Here is a 20396-nt window from a genome sequence, read left to right on the forward strand (position 1 = left end):
TCATATGTACATGAAATTGTACTCTCATTCACTGACATGAGCACAAACACTCTAAACAAATTAATACAAGGGTAAATACATAAATATAGAAGAATAAGTGTATACACCCAAATAACAAACTACAGACACATCTTACCATTTCCCGAGACCAAAATCTTCACATAAATATACTGGTAAATATAGCAAAATATCAATATAAAGGAATACACACACACACCCTCCAAAACCTAAAGTGACATGTAGACATAAAATGTAGGTGCTTTAATACTTAAGCATAAACACATAGCTCAGTCAGAAATAGCTCAGACAGGAACATACTGTGATCTATAAAAAACTCAATAATATTGTAACCTTTCCACTACTAGTAAAAACTCAGCAGTTCACAATGAAATTGAGTTTAATAAAATGCTCATGCTCTTAAATAATGGAAATAGAAAAAGAAATCAGACTCTAAAGCCAATCCTCAGTGCCACTGAGCTTCTTAAAAATGTGAAGACAACTTCAAAGGCTCAATGGCACAGAGAGGTTAGTGACTCCTATCTATAATAGAGATTATTTGCTAAATGAAGTCTTTGAAAGTAAACACAGAAACATTGTGTAAAGTGAATTAAATTCTTTTTACTTTAAAGGCCCTGCTAGAGACTTGTTGCTGCTCCAATTCACGACTTGGGGATGCAAAACTAAAAAAGTTGTTGCTGGGTTCAGGTGCTGTGGGAGAACCCACAAAAAATGGTCTGAACTGAAAATCTCCTTCTCCACCACCACGATTTTGAACTGGTGTACTGTCCAAAGGAAACTTGGATTTGTTCCCTAGAGGAAAATAAAAAGGGGGAAAAACTTAAGCATCTATGTACTTAGAGATATTTAGGACCAAAAGACAAAAGTCATTGAATAAAGAGTTTAACAGAACTCAACTCATACAAGACAGATAAATATAAACCTAATGTTGGATCAAGAAAAGGACCATCATGGCCCCAAAACTCTCTTCTTGACAACAGGATATACTATACCTTCTTCTGTGATGCAGTTTCCAATTATACTTATCACCTCATCACCAAAAGTAATTTAACACAATGAAATAGGTTTTTAGTAGAGCTAGAATTTACAATATTATAATTTTCCTTATTTGTTATATAATCTAGGTCAAAGGAATAGAATCTATGTATCTGAGTCTACGTGCGTATATAAAAGCTTTTGTCCCAGGTTCTTTAAGAATAAATTTTTTTAAGATTTCCATAAATACTCCAGAAAATATATGACAACGTGAAAAACTGGCACATACTGTTACCTGAGATCAACTGGAATGGCCTTAAGAAAAATCAGACAATAGATCTGATTAAATAAGCATTTAACAACTTCTATTGGACCCTCCCTGGGTTCTTATAAGGTTTAAAGGGAACACATAACTAAATGAGAATGCTGACTATATCTGTTTCAAGCTAAAAATGGTAGTAAGAGGTAAAAGTAAAAAGGTAAGTGTGCACAAAAAGAGGTACAGAAAAAAGAACTGGTTAATATGAAAGAAATCAAATGTGGATAGTGACAAAAAAAAATAAGACCTACCATGTCCACATACAATAACACTTGATTCACTGCATCTGTGAAGGCACCTAACAAGCAGAAAAATGCTAGTATTACTCTAGATTGTGCACTTCCAGAGGACATGAATCCTAATTACATAATCTTTACATCCTCATTGCCTAGAATTATTCCTAGCAACCTGGAACAAAAAACATGTTTGATAAATATATGATGAACGGATGACTAAACAAAAGAATCCACCCAACAACCCACAATAACTTAAGAACTGTGCAATCAATCCAAGAAGGGGGAAGACTTCCAAACTCTTTTTATGAAGTCAGCATCATCCTAATCCCAAAATCAGATAAAGACACAACAAAGAAAGAAAACTACAGGCCAATATCGCTGATGAAGATAGACACTAAAATCCTCAACAAAATATTGGAAACTGCACTCAGCATACATTAAATAAGATCATACCCCATGATCAACTGGGAGTCATCCCAGGGATGCAAGGATGGTTCAATATTCACATTCACAAATCAATAAACATAATACATCACATAAACAAAAGGAAAGACAAAAATCACATGATCGTATCATAGATACGGAAAAAGCACTTGATAAGGTACAGCACCCATTTCTAATAAAAACACTCAACAAAGTGGGAGTAAAGGGAGCATAACTCAACATAATAAAGGCCATATACATGAAACTTATAGCCAACATCATACTCAACAGGCATAAACTATCAGGTTTCCTACTAAGATCGGGAACACGACAAGGATGTCTGCTTTCACCACTTCTATTCAACATAGTATTCGAAGTCCTAACCACAATGAGCAGACAAGAAAAAGAAATAAAAGGCATCCAAATTGGAAAGGAGGAAGTAAAACTGTCATTGTTTGCAGATGACATGATAGTGTACGTAGAAAACCCCATAGGCTCCACCAAAAGACTACTAGACCTAATACGTAAATTTGGCAAAACAGCAGGATACAAAGTCAACATTCAGATATCGAAGAAATTTTTGTACACCAACAATGAAATATCAGAAACAGAAATCAGGAAAAAAGTCCCATTTGCTATATCAACAAGAAAAATAAAATACCTAGGAATAAACCTAACAAAGGAGGTAAAAGATCTGTGCTCAGAAAACTACACAACACTGAAGAAAGAAATTAAGGAAATTAAGGAAGGCACAGATAAATGGAAGCATATACTGAGTTCATGGACTGGAAGAATTAACATCATCAAAATGTCCATACTACCCAAAGCAATTTTTTGATTCAGCACAATCCCTATTAAAATACCAATAATGTATTTCATAGATATAGAACAAACATTTCAAAAATGTATATGGAACCATAAATGACCCTGAATAGCCACAGCAACTTTGAGAAAGAAGAACAAAGTAGGAGGGATCACAATACCTGATATCAAACTATATTACAAGGCTATGGTAATCAAAACAGTCTGGAACTGGCATAAGAACAGGCACATAAATAAATGGAAAGTCCAGAAAGAAACCCAAGTCTCTGTGGTCAATTAATATTTGGCAAAGGGGGAAGAAGCATAAAATGGAGTAAAAATAGCCCCTTCAACAAATGATGGTGGGAGATCTGGACAGCTACATGCAAAAAAATGAAACTCGATCACCAACATACAACATACACAAAAATAAGCTCAAGGTGGATAAAAGACTTAAATATAAGTCGCAACACCATAAAAGTCCTAAAGGAGAACATAGGAAAATCTCAGATATTCCATGCAGCAATATTTTCACCGATATGTCCCCTAGAGCAAGGGACATAAAGGAAAGAATAAAGAAATAGGACTTCATCAATATAAAAAGCTTCTGCATGGCTAAAGAAAATATCAGCAAAATGAAAAGGGAACCAGTGGTATGGGAAAATATATTTGCAAATGATACCTCAGATGAGGGTTTGATCTCTAAAATATATAAAGAACTCAACATGACTCCACTCCAGGAAGACAAAGAACCAAATTAAAAAATGGGGAAAGGACCAGAACAGGCATTTCTCCAAGGAGGACCTACACAGGGCCCAAAGACATATGAAAGGATGCTCAGCATCACTAGCCATCAGAGACATGCAACTTAAAACCACAATGAGATACCACTTCACACCGGTCAGAATGGCCATCATAAACAAATCAACAAACAAGTGCTGACAATGTTGTGGAGAAAAGGGAACCATAGTGCACTGTTGATAGGAATGCAGACTGGTGCAGCCACTGTGGGAAACAGTATGGAATTTCCTCAGAAAACTAAAAATGAAACTGCTTTTTGACCCAGCAATTCTACTGCTGGGATTATACCCTAAGAATCCTGAAACACCAATCCAAAAGAACCTATGCACCTCCATGTTCATAGCACAATTTATAACACCCAAGTGTTAGAAGCAACCTAAGTGCCCATCAATCAGTAAACGAGTGGATCGAAAAACTATGATACATTTACACAATGGAATACTATGCTGCAGAAAGTAAAAGGAACTCGTACCCTTCATGACAGCATGGATGGATCTGGGGAGCATTATGCTAAGTGAAATGAGCCACATGGTGAAAGACAAATACCAAATGATCTCACCTATAAGTGGAACCTAATCAATAAAACAAACAAGCAAGCAAAACATAACCAGAGACATTGAAATAAAGAACAGACTAACAGTAACCAGAGGAGAGGGGAGAGGGGGATAATGGGGGGAAATAGGGAAGGTTGTCAAGGAACATAAATAAAGGACACATGGATAAAAAGGGGATAGGATTGAGGGTGGGAGGCCAGAATGGGTAGGGAGGGGAGTAGTGGGGGTGAAATGTAGACAACTGTACTTGAACAACAATTAAAATAATAATAATAATAAAAAAGAACTGTGAAATCAGCATTACCCAGTGAAAGAAAGTGAAACATGGCCTTCTAGGTGGATCACAAATGGTTAAGAGTGTGGGCTCTGTAGAGAGCTCTATGACCTTGACCAATTTACTTAAACTTTCTATGCCTCAGTTTTTTTACCTGTAAAATAGGAATAATAAGAATACCTAGCTTATAAAGTTTTTTAAATAAAATGAATACATATAGAATTATGACAATACCTAGTACTTGGTAAGGAATCAATAAATGGCAGCTAATATTATTATTACTACTACAACTAAATAGTTTTCATTTAAAGTAACAATTTACAACATTTTATTTTGAAGAGATATACTCTCTTTTCAAATTGAAGCTGTAACTTAAACATAAGCAAATACAATAGATAAAAGCAATTATGTACAGAATGAGACATGGATGAAGAATCTAGAACCTTGAAGTCTCCATTGACTACATGGCACTGTGCAGAACACAATGTGAAAAATCACTGATTTAAATAACAGATGTTAGATAATTACCTGTTTTTTCTTACCTAATGGGAAGCCAAAAATACCAGATTGTGAAATCATGGATGGCTCAAGGGTACCTTCTTGGTTAGCAATAGTGATGTTTCGTAGCCTCAGGCTATCATAGAGGCCTTGGAGCTTCTGATACTGACGATTTCGCTCCATGAGTTTCTCAGAGATGTCACTGAACTTTTTCTTATATTCTTCTAGCACTTTCTTCATGGAAGTGACCTCCCCTTTCATAGAGGTCAATTCTACATCCTTGCTCTGTATTTGCTGAGTATATATCTTCTCCATCTGCTTCAGATGGCCCTCAGCCTTGCTGAATTTGTATTCTTGATAGAGACGTTCCTGATGTACCTGTCCCAAGAGAGGGGAAAAAAGATTTTTAAGGTAATAAAACAAAAGTTACATATTGTAAAACTTTACACAAATGCAAAAAGAAAATAAAAGTGCTTATCCTGGGGTATAATTAATGTTTAGAACCAGGTTAAGAAGCAAGCAGGATGTATAATAGTATGATTATTAAAGAAAGCAATACATTATGTCCCTAAATGCATAGGAAAAAATCTGGAGGAATACTCTGAAACCACTACCATTACACTAACAAAAGAAGCGAATATTTGTCTAACTTTCACAAGTGGCATGTAGTCCAAAAGTTTTTAAGAAATGCAATCCTATGTTTCAGATAAACCACAATATAGAGAACAGATTATAAGATAGCCTCCAATTTTCCCTGCTTCTTGGTACTTACATCTGCCTCCCACCCCTTGAGTGTGGATGGGACCTGTGACTAAAACAGGAAAAAAAAATGACAAGATGTCACTTCATGAGTACATTATATAAGAATATAAGATGTGTCTTACTAGTATACTCTTTCTCTTGCTGACTTTGTGGAAGCATGCTGCCATGCTGGGAAGGCCAACAAGGCAAGTAGCTGAGAGCAGCCTCTGGGGCAATAGCCAGCAAAATACTGAAGTCACAGAGAATCTACTCATGGACTTTACACCCTTCACAAAATTAACTCAAAATGGATCACAGACCTGAATATAAAACATAGAACTATAAAATTCCTACATGATAACATAGGAGAAAATCTAAATGACCTTGGGTTTGGTGGTGACTTTTTATACACAACACCAAAAACAGTAGCTATGAAAGAACTGATAAGCTGGACTTTATTAAAATTAAAATTTTCTGCTCTGTGAAAGACAATGTCATGTGAATAAAAAGACAAGCCACAGACAAATAGAAAATATTTGCAAAAAATAAAATATTTGCAAAAGACATATCTAGTAAAAGGCTGTTACCCAAAATGAACAAAGAATCCTTAAAACTCAAAAATAAGAAAACAAACAACCCATGCCCTGGCTACTATGGCTCAGTGGATTGAGTGCTGGCCTGCTAACCAAAGGGAGACCAGTTGGACTCCCAATCAGGGCACATGTCTGGGTTGCAGGCCAGATCCCCACTAGGGGATGCTCAAGAGGCAACTACACATTGATGTTTCTCTCCCTCCCTTCCCCTCTCTCTAAAAATAAATAAATAAAATCTTTAAAAAAAAGAAAACAAACAACCCAATTGAGATGCACAGATGGCAAATAGGAAAATTAAGATACTACACATCACATGTCATCAGGGAAATGTCAATTAAAACAACAATAAGATACCACTACACACCTATCAGAATGGCCAAAATCCAGAACAATGACAACAGCTAATGCTTATAAGGATGTGGAGCCAAAAGAACTCTCATTCATTGCTAGTAGGAATGCTAAATGTTACAGCCACTTTGGAAGAGAGTTTGGCAGTTTCTTGCAAAACTAAATCTACTCTTACCATACAATACAGCAATCACATCCCTTGGTATTTGCCCAAAGAAGTAGAAAACTTTTGTCCTGTGCTCAGATGTTTACAGGCACTTTATTCATAATTACCAAAACTTGGAAGCAACCACGCTGTCCTTAAGTAAATGAATGGATAATCTATGATACAATGGAAAATTATTCAACACTAAAAAGAAATAAACTATCACACCTTCGATGCATATTACTAAGTGAAAGAAGTCAATCTGAAAAGGCGACAAACTATATGATTCCAATCATATGACAGTTTAGAAAAAGCAAAACTGTGGAGACAGTAAAAAGATCAGTGTTTGAGGGTAAGAAGGGATTAATAGGTAGTACACAGAGGATTTTAGGGCAGTGAAACTACTTTGTATGATATCTTCATGGTAAGATCCATGTCATTATGCATTTGTCTAAACTCACAGTATGTATAACTCTAAGAGAGAACCCTAATGAAACTATGAACTTTGGATGATAGTAATATGTCAATGTAGCCCAGGAAATGTCTGAACCTTCTCAACTTTGTTATGAACCTAAAACTGCTTTAAAAATAAACTCCATTAAAAACAACAACAGCAACAAAAACTGAGTCCCTCAGTCTACTAGTCCACTAGGAAATGACTCTTGCCAAAAACCACAAGCTTGGAAATAGATCCTTCCTGAGTCAAGGTTCAGAGGCTGTAGCCCCTGTCAACAGCTTGATTATAGCTTTGTGAGACCCTGAGCAGAGTCCAAGCCTGAACTCTTGATCCTCAGAAACTGGGATAATAAATGTCTGTTGTTTTAAGCCACTAAAATGTTTTAAGCCACTAAGTTTGTTACATAGCCAAAAACAACTTACTATGAATAGAAACCAATTTTGGCTTATCTTTGGATTCATTATCATTTTAAATATTGACAGAAGGTGAAATATGAGTGTTCTCCTTTTTAAAAAAAAAATCACTTTAAATTTGCCTATTCTATGTAGTTGTATGTAACTCCACCAAGTCTGGGTTACTTGTCCCTACTATGTGGCCTCACAACACTCTGTAGTTCCCTCATCAATGTAGGCATTAAAAATGTATCATAAATGTCTGGTGTTTTCTCTTAATGTTTAGCACCACTAAACTGTAGCATCCTTGAAGCTCATGTTTTGTTCATTATTGTATACCCAGCACCAAAAAAGGTGCATGAAATATAAATGTTTCTGGGACTCAAAAAATATGTTGAATGACAAAATAGAAAAGAAAATAATAAAGGAAGTAAGGAAAAATTCATTTCTGGCTACCTTACTAGCCCATTCACTGGTTTCCTCCATATCTGAAATGATGAAAACAGTATCATATGTTCACATTCAACCAAAACTAACCCCCAAATAGGGATCTACCTTAATATACAATGTCTATTCATTCAGTCAATAAGTATTTACTAAGACTTAAGAACAGTAACTATGATGGTAACTGAGGACCCAGTGTTACACAGGAATCCAAACCTACCTAACCTAAAAAACTCTCCCAACTAGAGGAGATGAACAAGTATGTAGGTAATTACAATACAGTATTAATAATACAATAAAGGTAACCGTAAGCTGATACAGGAGTGTGTAAGGGAGACATCTTACCCAAAATAATACAATGAAACTATTTACCTAACAGATGACAAATAAAACCATCAAGAAGTATTATTATAAACGCACATGTAAGATATAAGAATATAAGTCAAGGATATGGTTAAAGTTCTCCATTTCTTTCTCCAAGGAAGGATTTTCTAAGAAGGCACCAAAGGCAGATCTCATAAAGAAAAAGAATTACAGTTGTGAATCTGATGACAAAAATGATGATACATATTTTTAATAACCTAGAAAAAATGATATAATACAATCACTAAATTATGATTACACAGAATACTAAAAATTTTTCAACTTTGGTATGTCAAAAGAAATCAATGAAGACCAATAAAAATAAGTATAATAAACAGAATATTTCTTGTAACATCTAAGTTAAATATAGAGAGAGAGAATTCTTACAAAACAGTAGGGGAAAAAAGCAATTGAAATAAGCAAACTGAAAGGCAATTTATAAAAGAAAAATACATGAAAAAAATACAAGAAAATGTGTCCATCTAAAAGTCATACAAGAAATACATATTTAAAGAATCATGAGATTCTAGTTTCCCACATCTCATTAGTAAGTAGAAAGTGTGGAGAACCAAGCACCCACATGTACTTCTTAAGGGAACACAATTTGATATGACCTATATCTGAGGGCAATTTAAAAATATTGCAATGTTAAAAGCATTGAAATGGCCTGGCTGGTTTGGCTCAGTGGATTGAGCGCCAGCCTGAGGACTGTAATGTTACGGGTTTGATTCCCAGTCAGGGCACATGCTTGGGTTGCAGGCCAGGTCCTCAGTTTGGGGGCATGCAAGAGGCAACCAATTAATATTTCTCTTGCACATCAATGTGTCACTCACTTTCTTTCTCCCTCCTTTCCCTCTCTCTAAAAATAAATAAAGAAAATCTTTTTAAAAAATTGAAATGCTGTTAATTTGATTTTAAGAATGTTCATCATGACCCAACCAGTGTGGCTCAGTTGGTTGGTCATTGTTCTGTAAAGCAAAAGGTCTCAGATTCAATTCCCAGTAAGGTCACATGCCGGGGTTGTGGGTTCAGCCCCTGGTCAGAGCACATATAATCAATGTTTCTCTCTCACACAGGTGTTCTCCCTCCCTTCCCATCCCTCAAAAAAATAAATAAATAAATAATTGTTAAAAAAAAGAAAAATGTTCATCATAACATTTTTAATAACTCAGAAATAAATTATGATATATGCAACCATTAAAATTATGATTATAGGAAACTTAATTTAAAAATATTCAATAAAATTTTTGTAATAGGCATAATAGATAGTCAATTTCTGGCCACAAAAACAGTATGTGTGGTACTATCCTATTTTTGGAAAGACAAAAATATATACTTATATATTCTTCTCTTTTTTAAGATTTTTATTTATTTTTTTATTGTTCAAATATATTTGTCTCCACTCTCCCACCACCACTTTCCTCTGCCCTGCTTACCCCTACCTCCCACCTTCAATCCTTCCCCACTTTGGCTTTGTCCATGTATATATTTATATTTTAAATACAGAAAAAGTAATAATATACAAAATAGCAACAATGGTTTTCACTGAGTGATGGAATTATTTTTTTAAAATTTTCTTTCTCTTGGATTTTCAACAATAAACATTAACTTTGAAGAAAACAATTTATTAAAAAGAAAGTTTTCCATTCATAAAAAATAAATACAAACACAAGCGAAGGAAAAACACTGGAAACTTCCACATATGCCTCAAATCACACTCTCCAAAGAAACTAGCCTAAGCACTAACCTGGTATGTCCAGAAGGCCAGTGCTCGGGAGCTAATGTCCAACACAGTCTCTGGTCGAAGACCTGCCAGTACCATGGCTTTATATTCCTCTGATGGACTGAGTTCTGTGCGGACAATATCTAGCTTTCCAGAAAGGGTACTGTTGCAGGCAGGGCAGATAGCTGGTGAACGACTAAACTCACCACTACCATGCTGATCACAGAAAATGTGAGAGCAGGCAGTGACCCAAGCATAACCAGATAGTTTGATGCGACACTTTCGATAATTACAAAGCAGCATGTCTTCACACAAAGACATAGTATATATTGAGGTCCCAGATTCTGAAATGAATCCTAATAAAGGGTAAAGGAAAAGGTCAAATAAATCAAATTGCAACAAAAATTAAATAGGTAAACAACAAATAAAAAACATGTTCTAATTTTATGATAATAAAGCACATTTATGTTTTTGCATTATCATTAACATATTATTAATATATTGATTTTAGTCACTCAACCATATTAATTATGCTCCTTTTTGCAAACCACTACAAAGGTCTTGACAAAAATTTTAATGAAAAATTTAAAGACATAGGTGATTCCAAATCTTAGTAAAATCAAAAAAGTATATACATGGGGGGGAAGTTTAGGTACATTTACAAAGAACTAATAAAAAATTAAATTACTGCTTTTGTCATTCTCAATGCATAAACAAAAATCCAAATTTATTATCCATTCATAGTTTGCTAGAATATTTTAGTAATACTTCTCACACTACACTTGGTAGATACAAAAGTCCAGAAACTTATTTCAGCTATTCTTCTGTGCAACATATTTTAAGGTTTTTCATATATCCTGATTTCTCAGATTCTTTACCTACAGAGTAGTAGTAACCTGATAGTATTAAATGGAAACTAACCTAATTCATCCAAGTAATTGACCATTATGGAGCATGAAAACCCACATAAAAGCAGATTTTTTAAATCATGAGATCAACAATTCACCTGTTAATATAAATACTATTCTTCTATTTAAAACATTTGTAAAACTATGCTTCCATTTAAAACATTTGTAAAAGTAAATATACTATTCATTAAGTTACTTTTCAATTATACTGTTTACTCCCATTGGAATTTTACTAACCCACACAGGGGAGCAATCTTCTGGATATACTAAAATAAGTCATATATTGTAAATACACACACACACACACACACACACACACACACACACATCAATCAGACACCAAGAAAAAGATGTTCACAGTTCTCAAATGAAAAATTTTGTCAGGAATGTTGCCTTGGTCATAGGAGTCAACAAGGACGCTCTGACCTCTACCCCAAATGTCCCCCCCGTTGTGAATCTCCAACAGGTATGTGGCACCTGCAGCCTTAGTTATGAGGCCTATTTTACCTCCAGCGGGGAAATGGGCAAAGGGGAAGCAGAAGAGCTGGGAATAGTTTTGAAGCGGGGCCCCTTCTCTGGAACACCGAGAGGTGCGGCTAATTCCAAATTTTCCACGAGATGTGGGAAAGAGCCAATTTAGTGAGCCGTGCAAGTTTACCGAGAGCCACATTTTTGAGACTTAGGTTCATAGCCACATAACTCTGAAATTCTCTACCTGCTTTCTGCGCAGGTAAGAGGAAATAAATCTAATTACTTACCTAACCTGAGGAGCCGAAAGAAAAGGGCGGGAAAACGCGGTTGCCTCCACAACTCCCACCACAAGAACTCGCAGCGCCTCTACGTAAGAGAGCGCATGTGCAGAGTCGCCCCGGAGCCTGTCGGGAGGTGGGCACGAGAGTTCCAGCCGCTCAGGATGCTGGAACTTGCCTGCTGTGGCAGCCAGACTTGGGCCGCGCATCTGCTGGACATGCATGTCTCAGGCGCGGTGAGGTCATGAATCCGACTGATCCTGGTCTAGGTTCCCGTATTTCGAGCCCCACAGATACTGTCATTGAGTACCGTTCACTGCCCTCCGCCTTAAATGGGGGTAATACTGATGTTAATCTCCTGAAGGACAGAGGCGGCCATTTGAAAAGCTAGCAGAGCTGCTTATGAGTACACACAGGTGTTTGTCCTGGGAAAATATGGGGAGTAGCACTCGGGCGGCACTGTCTTTCTTAGTTCAGAAAAAATTCCCCAAAACTGTGTCATACCTAAAATTGGACAGCTATCACCTCCGTGTTGAGGTAGACTCCTGCCATTTTATTTTTTGTTTATCTTGAAATAGACATCTTTCCAGCTTTTACACAACCTCTATATAAACGGAAACAAAACAGAACTTTCCTTGATTGAAAGTCTTCATTGTGAACATTCATTCCTGCGCTTGAAATGAAGGATCAGGATCAGGCATTACAGCTTTTTTGAGGCGACCTGCCTGGACCTGCTTGTGATTTTTTTAAATGTTGCTACGTGTTTGACCCTAATGCTATTACCTGTTACTTTTTCTGATCTGTACTAACTCCATGATTTTTTTTTAACTGAGTAGGGTTCCTCCAGATATAAGCCTTAATGCTGGTTTGTTTGTTTGTTTTTTTGCTGTCACCTTTTCAGATGATGTGACTCCAGTATGAATTTGTAAGATGCAAGCCAGTGAATCAGCAACAATGGATGCCAAGCCCTGCAAACTCTCTATGGGTCGTGACTCTGTAATACTAAACCTTTCTTCTTCAAACAAAAACCTATCTTAATGAAACAACTTTCTACTAGGTTTTTGCTTTTAGTGGGGTTTTTTTTCTTTTGTCTTTCTCTCTTTGCAACTTGTTGACAGTAATTAGAAAGGGTCACCTAGGCCTTTGTATACACTTCCTAAAATGCCTATCTTCTAAAAATTTAGAGAGGTAACTCAAATTAGAGTGGTACAAATCAGATTAAAAAAAAATTAGAGGTTCATGTGTAAAATATGTAATCCTTAACATCTATTTTGGCTATCTGAGCCTTTTGTGCATTTTCTGGATTTGACTATGTCAAATGTACAAATATGAAAATACAAAAGCATACATTGCCATTTAAAGTCATAAAACACAAAGCATTCAAATTTCACCAGCACAAGTACCTAACTTTGTGATCCTAGCCAAGTTACTTTTGTTCTGCAATATTCCTTCCTAGTTCATTAAGATTATTCCACTGATTCCCAAAACCTAGTGTCCCTCACACCATTTTGTTTCCTCTTTCCAACCCATTTGGCCAGAAGCCTGTACAAGTTACTGTATCTCTTTCTCTCTCTCTCTCCATGTGTATATATACACACACATCTATGTAAAGGGGGCTTAGTCTTAATATCACAGTAGTCTTAATATCACACAAGTCTGGAACACCAGGAACCAACCTGCTTCTTGTTAGCATGTGTCCTGGTCTCTCCTAGCATAGATAAACCCTTCACTGGCTTGTTTCCAGGGTGCTCCTAGAGGTAAGACCACTGAAATCAATCAAAGCTGAGATACAGAGAGACCCATTCACCAAAGTTTTTGATTTCTTTTACATATGTTTATTGATTTTAGAGAGGGAAAGAGAAACATCAATGCTAGAGAAACAGATTAGTTGCCTCCCATACGTATCCCAAACAGGGATTGAACCCACAACCTAGGTGTGCCCTAACCAGGAATCAAATCAAATCCCCAAACTTATGGTGTACAGGATGATGCTCCAACCAACAGAGCCACACCAGCAAGTGCTCACCAAAGTTTTTAAAATATTATTAAATATCAAGCATACCAAAAATGTATGAATGACCATCACTCAGCATTAATAAACCCAAACCTTTCTCACTTTCGATATATTTTAATAAACACATTACAGATACAATTGAAGGCTTCCCTGTGTATACCTCAACTGCATTTTCCTCCTACCACTACAAAAGTAAAACAAGCCAGATTTGGGTGTTTATCATTCTCATACGTGTTTTTACACTTTAGTATATGTGTACATATTGGTCTTTGTTTTCATGTTCTAAAACAGCTAAATCTTACCACATACCACATATCTCTTGGCCATTTTAACTCATCATTGTTTTTGAAATGTAGTTAAGATAATACACATATTTTGTATCCATTTTAACAACCAAATACTACAAATATACAATTTATTCATTTTCTAATGGACACTGGTTCCCAGTTTTTAACAGTTAAAAATCTGACATTAACTTTCTGTAATGTCTTCTTGAATACACATGCCAAACATTCCTGTAGAATATAATACCCAAAGATTGGGTCAGTGTATAAGCATCTTCAGGTAAGCTAGTTGTTGACAAATCACTCTCCAAAGTATGACTTAAATTTCATGGCCATCAGTAAAGATGAGAGCCCCTTGATCCAGACCCATCAGCATGTGGAAGTGTCAGGTTTTAATTGTTGCCTATCTGATGGCAGTGAAATGGTTATCTCAATGTTGTTTTAATTTGTAACCCTTTAATTAGTAGTGAGATTAAGCATCTTTTCATGTGAATTACTTAGGAGTCCTCATCTGTGACATGCCCATTCATATTTTGACTATTGTCTTGATTTATATGGAATTTTTGTCACACACAAATGTCACATGGCACACAAATTTATCACTTTCCCTTTTGTGCTTATGTCTACTCCAATGTCATATCTTTGCTTTTCTATATGTTTAAAGTTCTCCTTTTCATCTTTAACCCATTTTTCTAAATATAAGGAGTCAGGATAAACTGACAGCACAATTTGTGCTTATACATCACTAATATTTAATTACAGGTTATATTCACCTTTCAAAAAATGGTATATTTTTAAAATGTTTATTTATTGATTTTAGAGACAGGAAGGAAAAGAGAAACATGGATTTATTGCAGGACTTATATTTATGCATTCATTGGTTGATTCTTTTACGTCCCCCGACCAGGGATCAAACCCACAACCTTGGCACATTGGGACCAACTGCCAAGTTGGTAGCTCTAACCAACTGAGCTACCCAGCCAGGGTCTCAAAATGATATCTTTACCAGAAGTTTCATTTTAATCTTGTTTAGATATTCTAAGTACCTATCAGCTGTATTGTGAAATAATAATTTTCCTTCATTATCTTTGAATCTTAAACTGTTAGCATCATCTACTCTAAAAATAATTTGATACTTTTAATGGAAAAATCTTAATCTAAAGAATAGGTTTCATATTCTAACAGAATTTATAAGAGCTGCAGATAAATTTGTATGCTTCTAGTATAAGCATGAGTATTAAATTTCATTCCAAAACACAATGAGGTATACCAGACTTCTAATATTTGAATGTGTACTTTATACACTTTGCATGGTAAATACGCCTTCATGAATGTTAAGTACAGTATATAGGGCAAAAACTTTATGTTAGCCAAAACAACTGAGAATATTTCATTAAATATAAAGCAAAAATAATGACTTTTTAACCAAACTTGACTATATGTACAATTTAAACCAATGATAAATATCCATGCCGTAAGGCTATAAAATGTTCATAATAAAACATTTCCTATTAAATATCAGAAAGCTTTTATATGCCTATTCCTCACATACATAGGGTGTTTTCACAGCCATTCTTTATTGTCTCTTAAAGGATCAAACATCATAATCAGACATTAAGAATTTTAAGTAGACTCACTGGTACCCTGATAGTTTAATGTACCTATGCATACATTTTACAGAGTCAAAATTTACATCCCAGTTATTCCGTGTAAATGTCTTGCTGAAATCCCATTGAAATGGTTGCTGTTTTCCAGGGATTAAAAAAATAAAATAAAATCAATGGAGATTTTTATTCATTTCAAATATTTTTTTACCATTTATTCTAGGCCAAGTGTTAAGGATAAGGAAGTTATCCTGCTTTCACAGAGTTTACAAAGAATCTAAGGTTGATAAATGAAAATATTTTACTCTTTCCTTTGTTTACAACCTCTTATATTTTTGCAAGTTGATTCTATAAACCATTCTGGTGAGAAAAGTCAGCTTCCATCTTTAATTTGAAGAATCATCTTCACCTTCACACTGTAAAGAAAAAGTATTTTTAATATTGCCCTGAATATGTGAATAATCACTCAGTAGAAAACTGAGTAGACCATTTAAAATTTAAACATGATGACTTCAGCAATTCATTAGAGCTCTTTCTCACATAGCCTGAGATCAGTGCTATTTAAACACTATTGTAATCAAAGGGTTCTCTATAAACTGTATCTTCATGTCACCCTGGCTGGTGTGACTCAGTGGATTGAGCACCGGCCTGCAAACCAGAAAGTTGCTGGTTCAATTTTCAGTCAGGGCACATGCCTGGAGTGCGAGCTTTGTCCCTAGTTGCGGGTGTGCAAGAGACAACCCATTGTGTCTCGTACATCGATGTATCTCTCTTTCTCCCTTTCCTTCCCCTCTCTCTAAAGATAAATAATTTTTTTTAAAAACCTATATCTTCCATGATTTAAAATTAATTTAGTTTTTTTTAATCACAGGTAAATTTTCTTAATCCAGCATTACCACCTCTTTTGTAATTGTTTGACTCCGCAAAATTCAGAAGGCACTAATGGACAGCCAACCTGTCCCATGGTGCTCTGAGTGAAGACAAGTCAGCTTCGATATATGATGGACTAAAATCCCACTACCTAAGGCTCCAAGCAGTGAGAGGAACAGCCATCAAATCTTATCTCCAACCATTTTAACAAACATTTTAATAAACAGTCTAAGAAATAGTTATTAAAGACATCAAGTGACTCTTATAAGAATCACTACACCTAAATTTTTGAAGAGTCAGTCAAGAATGAAAAGAACAATTAAATATCAACTGGTCCAGCTAGATAGACAAAATGATGAATTAGATGATAAATTAGTGGCAAAAATGATTAAGTAAAGAAAATGTTATTGGACCAATAATGTAAGGATACACACTATAGTCCTTACTATATTCTGCTTAATTCTAGAATTAAATTAGGCTTTAAGGTAGAAGATAATGAGGAAGAGGCCAATTGGAAAATGCACATAAGCAATAAACAAAGAATCTCCAACATGTTATACAGATAAAAGAAATTGCCAGGTAATGCAAAGTCTAAGATATATATACACATGAACATTGATAAAATAGCTAGCATCTATTGAGCATTTACTATATGCTTAACAATGTTCTATGTCCAACACATTTATTACCTAATTTAATCGTCAAATTCAAGAACTATTCCTTTGAATCAGATGCTAGTATTATCTTCTTCTAAGATATAAAGACTCTAAGACAGTGAGATGTTAAGAAACTTGCCAAAGTTACATAGCTGGTTAAGTGATAGAGGAAGGGTTTGAACCCAGTCTGACTTCAGAACCCATAGATAACCACTATATTATGCTAACTGTCAACATCTTTAATTGACTTTTAAAAAATTAAATTTGTAGCACCTTAGCAGAACTAGCCATGTCATAAAGCTGAATTTTTAAAAATTCATATGCACGTCAAAGCTTCTCATTTCAACATAAGCCTTACCATTAAAGAAAAATGTAGTCAGCATCTATGTGTATCCAGGAAACACATCACCCAAGAGTTTCAAGGATGGGAAAGAAGTTTCTAGAAAGAAACTGAGATCTAATTCTGGTCTCCTGAAATTTCATTTCTGTAAAAGACATAGCCAAAAGCTAAAAAAGTGTTGCAAGTGCTGATGTTACTTTGAATTATTTATATTTCTTATATTTCACCCTCATATATACCTTCATTCTCTGCTGAAACATGCAGACACAGGTAAAAAAAAAAAAATACAAGCGTGTCCCATATAGGCTGGTTAAAAATAACTTTTTAAATTATATAATATAGGAATATAATAAAGCCAGAAAATACAGATCAACGAGATCATCCATAGAATCCAATTCTAGAGAAAATCCCTAGTGTTAGAGTATACCCTTTCAGATGATTTTTTCAAGTAAATCAGTATATACAAAAGTTTAAGAAAAAGGATTATATGTATTGCTCTGTAACTTACTGTATTATAAATACTCTTCCATTTCAAGAAAGGTAAAACTGTATCATAACTTTTAAGTGGCTGTATAATTGTACTATATGAAACAAATTGATTTAACCAACTCTGGGATTCTCTTAATTTTAGACTAGTAAAATAGTGATCAGTTAAAAACCACCAAGTAGCTGATAGAATTGTATCAGTTAGCAGTGTTTTTTCTGTACTGTTTTAAATTTTTTTTTAAGATTTTATTTCTTTATTTTTAGAGAGAGGAAGGGAGGGAGAAAGAGAAGGAGAAAAAGGTTGTCTCTTGCATGTTCCCAACTGGGGACCTGGCCTGCAACCCAGGTATGTGCCCTGACTGGGAATCAAACTGACAAACTTTTGGTTCACAGGCTAGCACTCAAATCACTAAGCTACACCAGCCAAGGCTGTACTATTTTAATTTTTTTAACAAAAGATTCTTGACCCTAATTCTATCTATCTCAAAGAGATCTTTTGGTGAAAAGATCAAAGCACAACAAAGTGTTGTAGCATCAAATTCATAAAGATTTAGGAATTACTCGGGATCATAGGATAGATCCCAGTAAGCATTCCAAGAAACAGAATACAATTCCAAGTGTTTGCCCTAGCTTTACTCTGCTCGAGGCATGTGTTTAATCAGGATGGCCAGCTGAAACACAGACTTAATACGCATTTCATCATGGAAAACTGTAAATGATTGGTGAAGGGCAAGCCAACACCAGCCCCTCGTCCCTAAACCAGGGAAACCCTGTTAAGGTTAGAACTAAGGCTTTTTCAACTACCAAATTTCAGCCACTAAGAACACTGAGCCCTAAAACTTGCTAGGTGATTGGAAATCCAAATGAGGTAAAAATGAAGGTTTTTCTTTCATACTTACCTCTGGTATCAGATGAATCCAGCTTCTATTGTCTCTAGGAACGAAGTTGAACTATAGGATCTATCAACTACCTAGCTTCATCTGTGAAAAATAAATAAAAAAATAAAAAAGGTTATGATTACAAGACTTGAATGCACAACAGCCTACCCCACACGTCACACCCATACAGCCTCAAGGAAAATTAACCTCAAGGAAAATCGCTCATTCTTTATTTAAATTTCCATTCAATAATATACATGAACCCATCTATTTGCAAAATGTCATCAAATGCCCAAAGTCCCTATCAGATTATGCCAGAACTTCTACACAAGCTTAGCTTTTTATATAAATTCAAAAGTTTGAATAAAGCTGTACAATAAGCCTAACCAACTTCTGAAAGGTTGTAACAGTCAACAATCTCACAAGAGAGCAGCTATGCAAAGGGAAAGGGTCTTGTGCTGGCTGCAGAGCTAGGCAGCCACGGGAACAAACACAGGGAGATGGGGCATCAGTGGCATGGGTTACTGCCAGCCTCTCAACTCTACAGATGTGTGACTGCAGAACACATGTAACCTGTCATCAAATTCACAATAATCCTTTAAAAAGGAGAGGGGGAAGGCGGGGGGGGGGGGGGGGGGAAGAAGCTAAGATTCAGATAAGTGAGAAAATGATCCAAAATAAAAAGTTTTTTCAAGGCATGTTTCAATTTCATTTGAACCAAATATCAATTATATTTAACCTTTACTATTGGTGAACTTATCCTCACAATAAACTAAAGAAAACTTTCCCTTGACATAGCAAAATTGAATTCACACCACTTGGAGCCCAAATTGGCCACAAGATGGCAATATATGGAATTTTAATTTCCTCTTCCAGAGCACAAAGTTCATGATTGCTGGCAACCTTCACATTGTTCCCTATTCTTCACCCAATTATTAACTAGAATTTTTTTCTCTTACACTTAATGATCATTTAAAACTTATTAACTAAAATGATTACAGTTATTTTTATTATGTCCTTTTTCATGCAGCATTGTAGAGATGTAAAACTTCAGAACCTTGGCCTGACTGGTGTGGCTCAGTGGGTCGGGCGTCATCCTGTGAACTTTAGTTCAATTCCCGGTCAAGGCACAGGCCTAAGCTGTGGGCCAGGTCCCCGACTGACAGGCAACCAATAAATGTTTTCTCTCTTTCTCCCTCCCTTCCCCTCTCTCCATAAATAAATAAAATCTTTTAAAATACATACATAAATAAAACTTCATAAATATAATCTAGCTGGAAAAACAGGACTCAAAAGTAATGTCCATGGTAAATACTAAGTAAGTGGTAGAGAGACCAAGTACTGTCAAGAAAGAATCATTGGGCAAGGAAGACCGCCTAAAGAAAAATGTAGATCTTACATGAGCCTTAAAATTGCATTTATAATACTGTATTGTATATCTGAAAGTTGCTGAGAGTAGATCTTAAAAGTTCTCATCAAAAGAAAAAAATATATATATTAAC

The 20396-nt window shown here is 35.4% G+C and overlaps 1 protein-coding gene, 1 long non-coding RNA gene and 2 other non-coding genes across 4 annotated transcripts; all 4 read right to left on the reverse strand.

The window, feature by feature from the left end:
- Positions 1 to 607: 607 nt before the first annotated feature.
- Positions 608 to 11840, reverse strand: CCNB1IP1 (cyclin B1 interacting protein 1). The gene is made up of 4 exons (XM_054565189.1): positions 11772 to 11840; positions 10130 to 10461; positions 4944 to 5277; positions 608 to 810 (listed from the first exon to the last, which is right to left on the reverse strand). The coding sequence occupies exons 2-4, from the start codon at positions 10424 to 10426 to the stop codon at positions 608 to 610; spliced, it is 834 nt and encodes a 277-aa protein (XP_054421164.1). The 5' UTR covers positions 10427 to 10461; positions 11772 to 11840.
- A 4007-nt stretch (positions 11841 to 15847) lies between these two features.
- Positions 15848 to 18986, reverse strand: LOC129064111 (uncharacterized). The gene is made up of 2 exons (XR_008528421.1): positions 18916 to 18986; positions 15848 to 16080 (listed from the first exon to the last, which is right to left on the reverse strand). It is a non-coding gene; the product is annotated as an uncharacterized LOC129064111 (long non-coding RNA).
- Positions 16573 to 16719, reverse strand: LOC129064475 (small nucleolar RNA SNORA79). Its single transcript, XR_008528461.1, has one exon. It is a non-coding gene; the product is annotated as a small nucleolar RNA SNORA79 (small nucleolar RNA).
- On the reverse strand, positions 18651 to 18727 carry LOC129064476 (small nucleolar RNA SNORD126). The gene has a single exon (XR_008528462.1). It is a non-coding gene; the product is annotated as a small nucleolar RNA SNORD126 (small nucleolar RNA).
- Positions 18987 to 20396: the final 1410 nt, after the last annotated feature.

Source organism: Pteronotus mesoamericanus, unplaced genomic scaffold, assembly GCF_021234165.1.
Source record: "Pteronotus mesoamericanus isolate MK-2021 breed Mesoamerican mustached bat unplaced genomic scaffold, CSHL_Meso_final contig_164, whole genome shotgun sequence".
Taxonomy (NCBI): Eukaryota; Metazoa; Chordata; class Mammalia; order Chiroptera; family Mormoopidae; genus Pteronotus; species Pteronotus mesoamericanus.

Excerpts from the sequence above, each read along its gene's own strand:
- CCNB1IP1 (XM_054565189.1), bottom strand. The coding sequence starts at position 10,426 with ATGTCTTTGTGTGAAGACATGCTGCTTTGTAATTATCGAAAGTGTCGC. Across the intron at positions 5,278-10,129 it reads TGGCCTTCTGGACATACCAG|GTACATCAGGAACGTCTCTA; the intron begins GTTAGTGCTTAG and ends CTCTTGGGACAG. Across the intron at positions 811-4,943 it reads TATTTTTGGCTTCCCATTAG|GGAACAAATCCAAGTTTCCT; the intron begins GTAAGAAAAAAC and ends ATTTTCCTCTAG.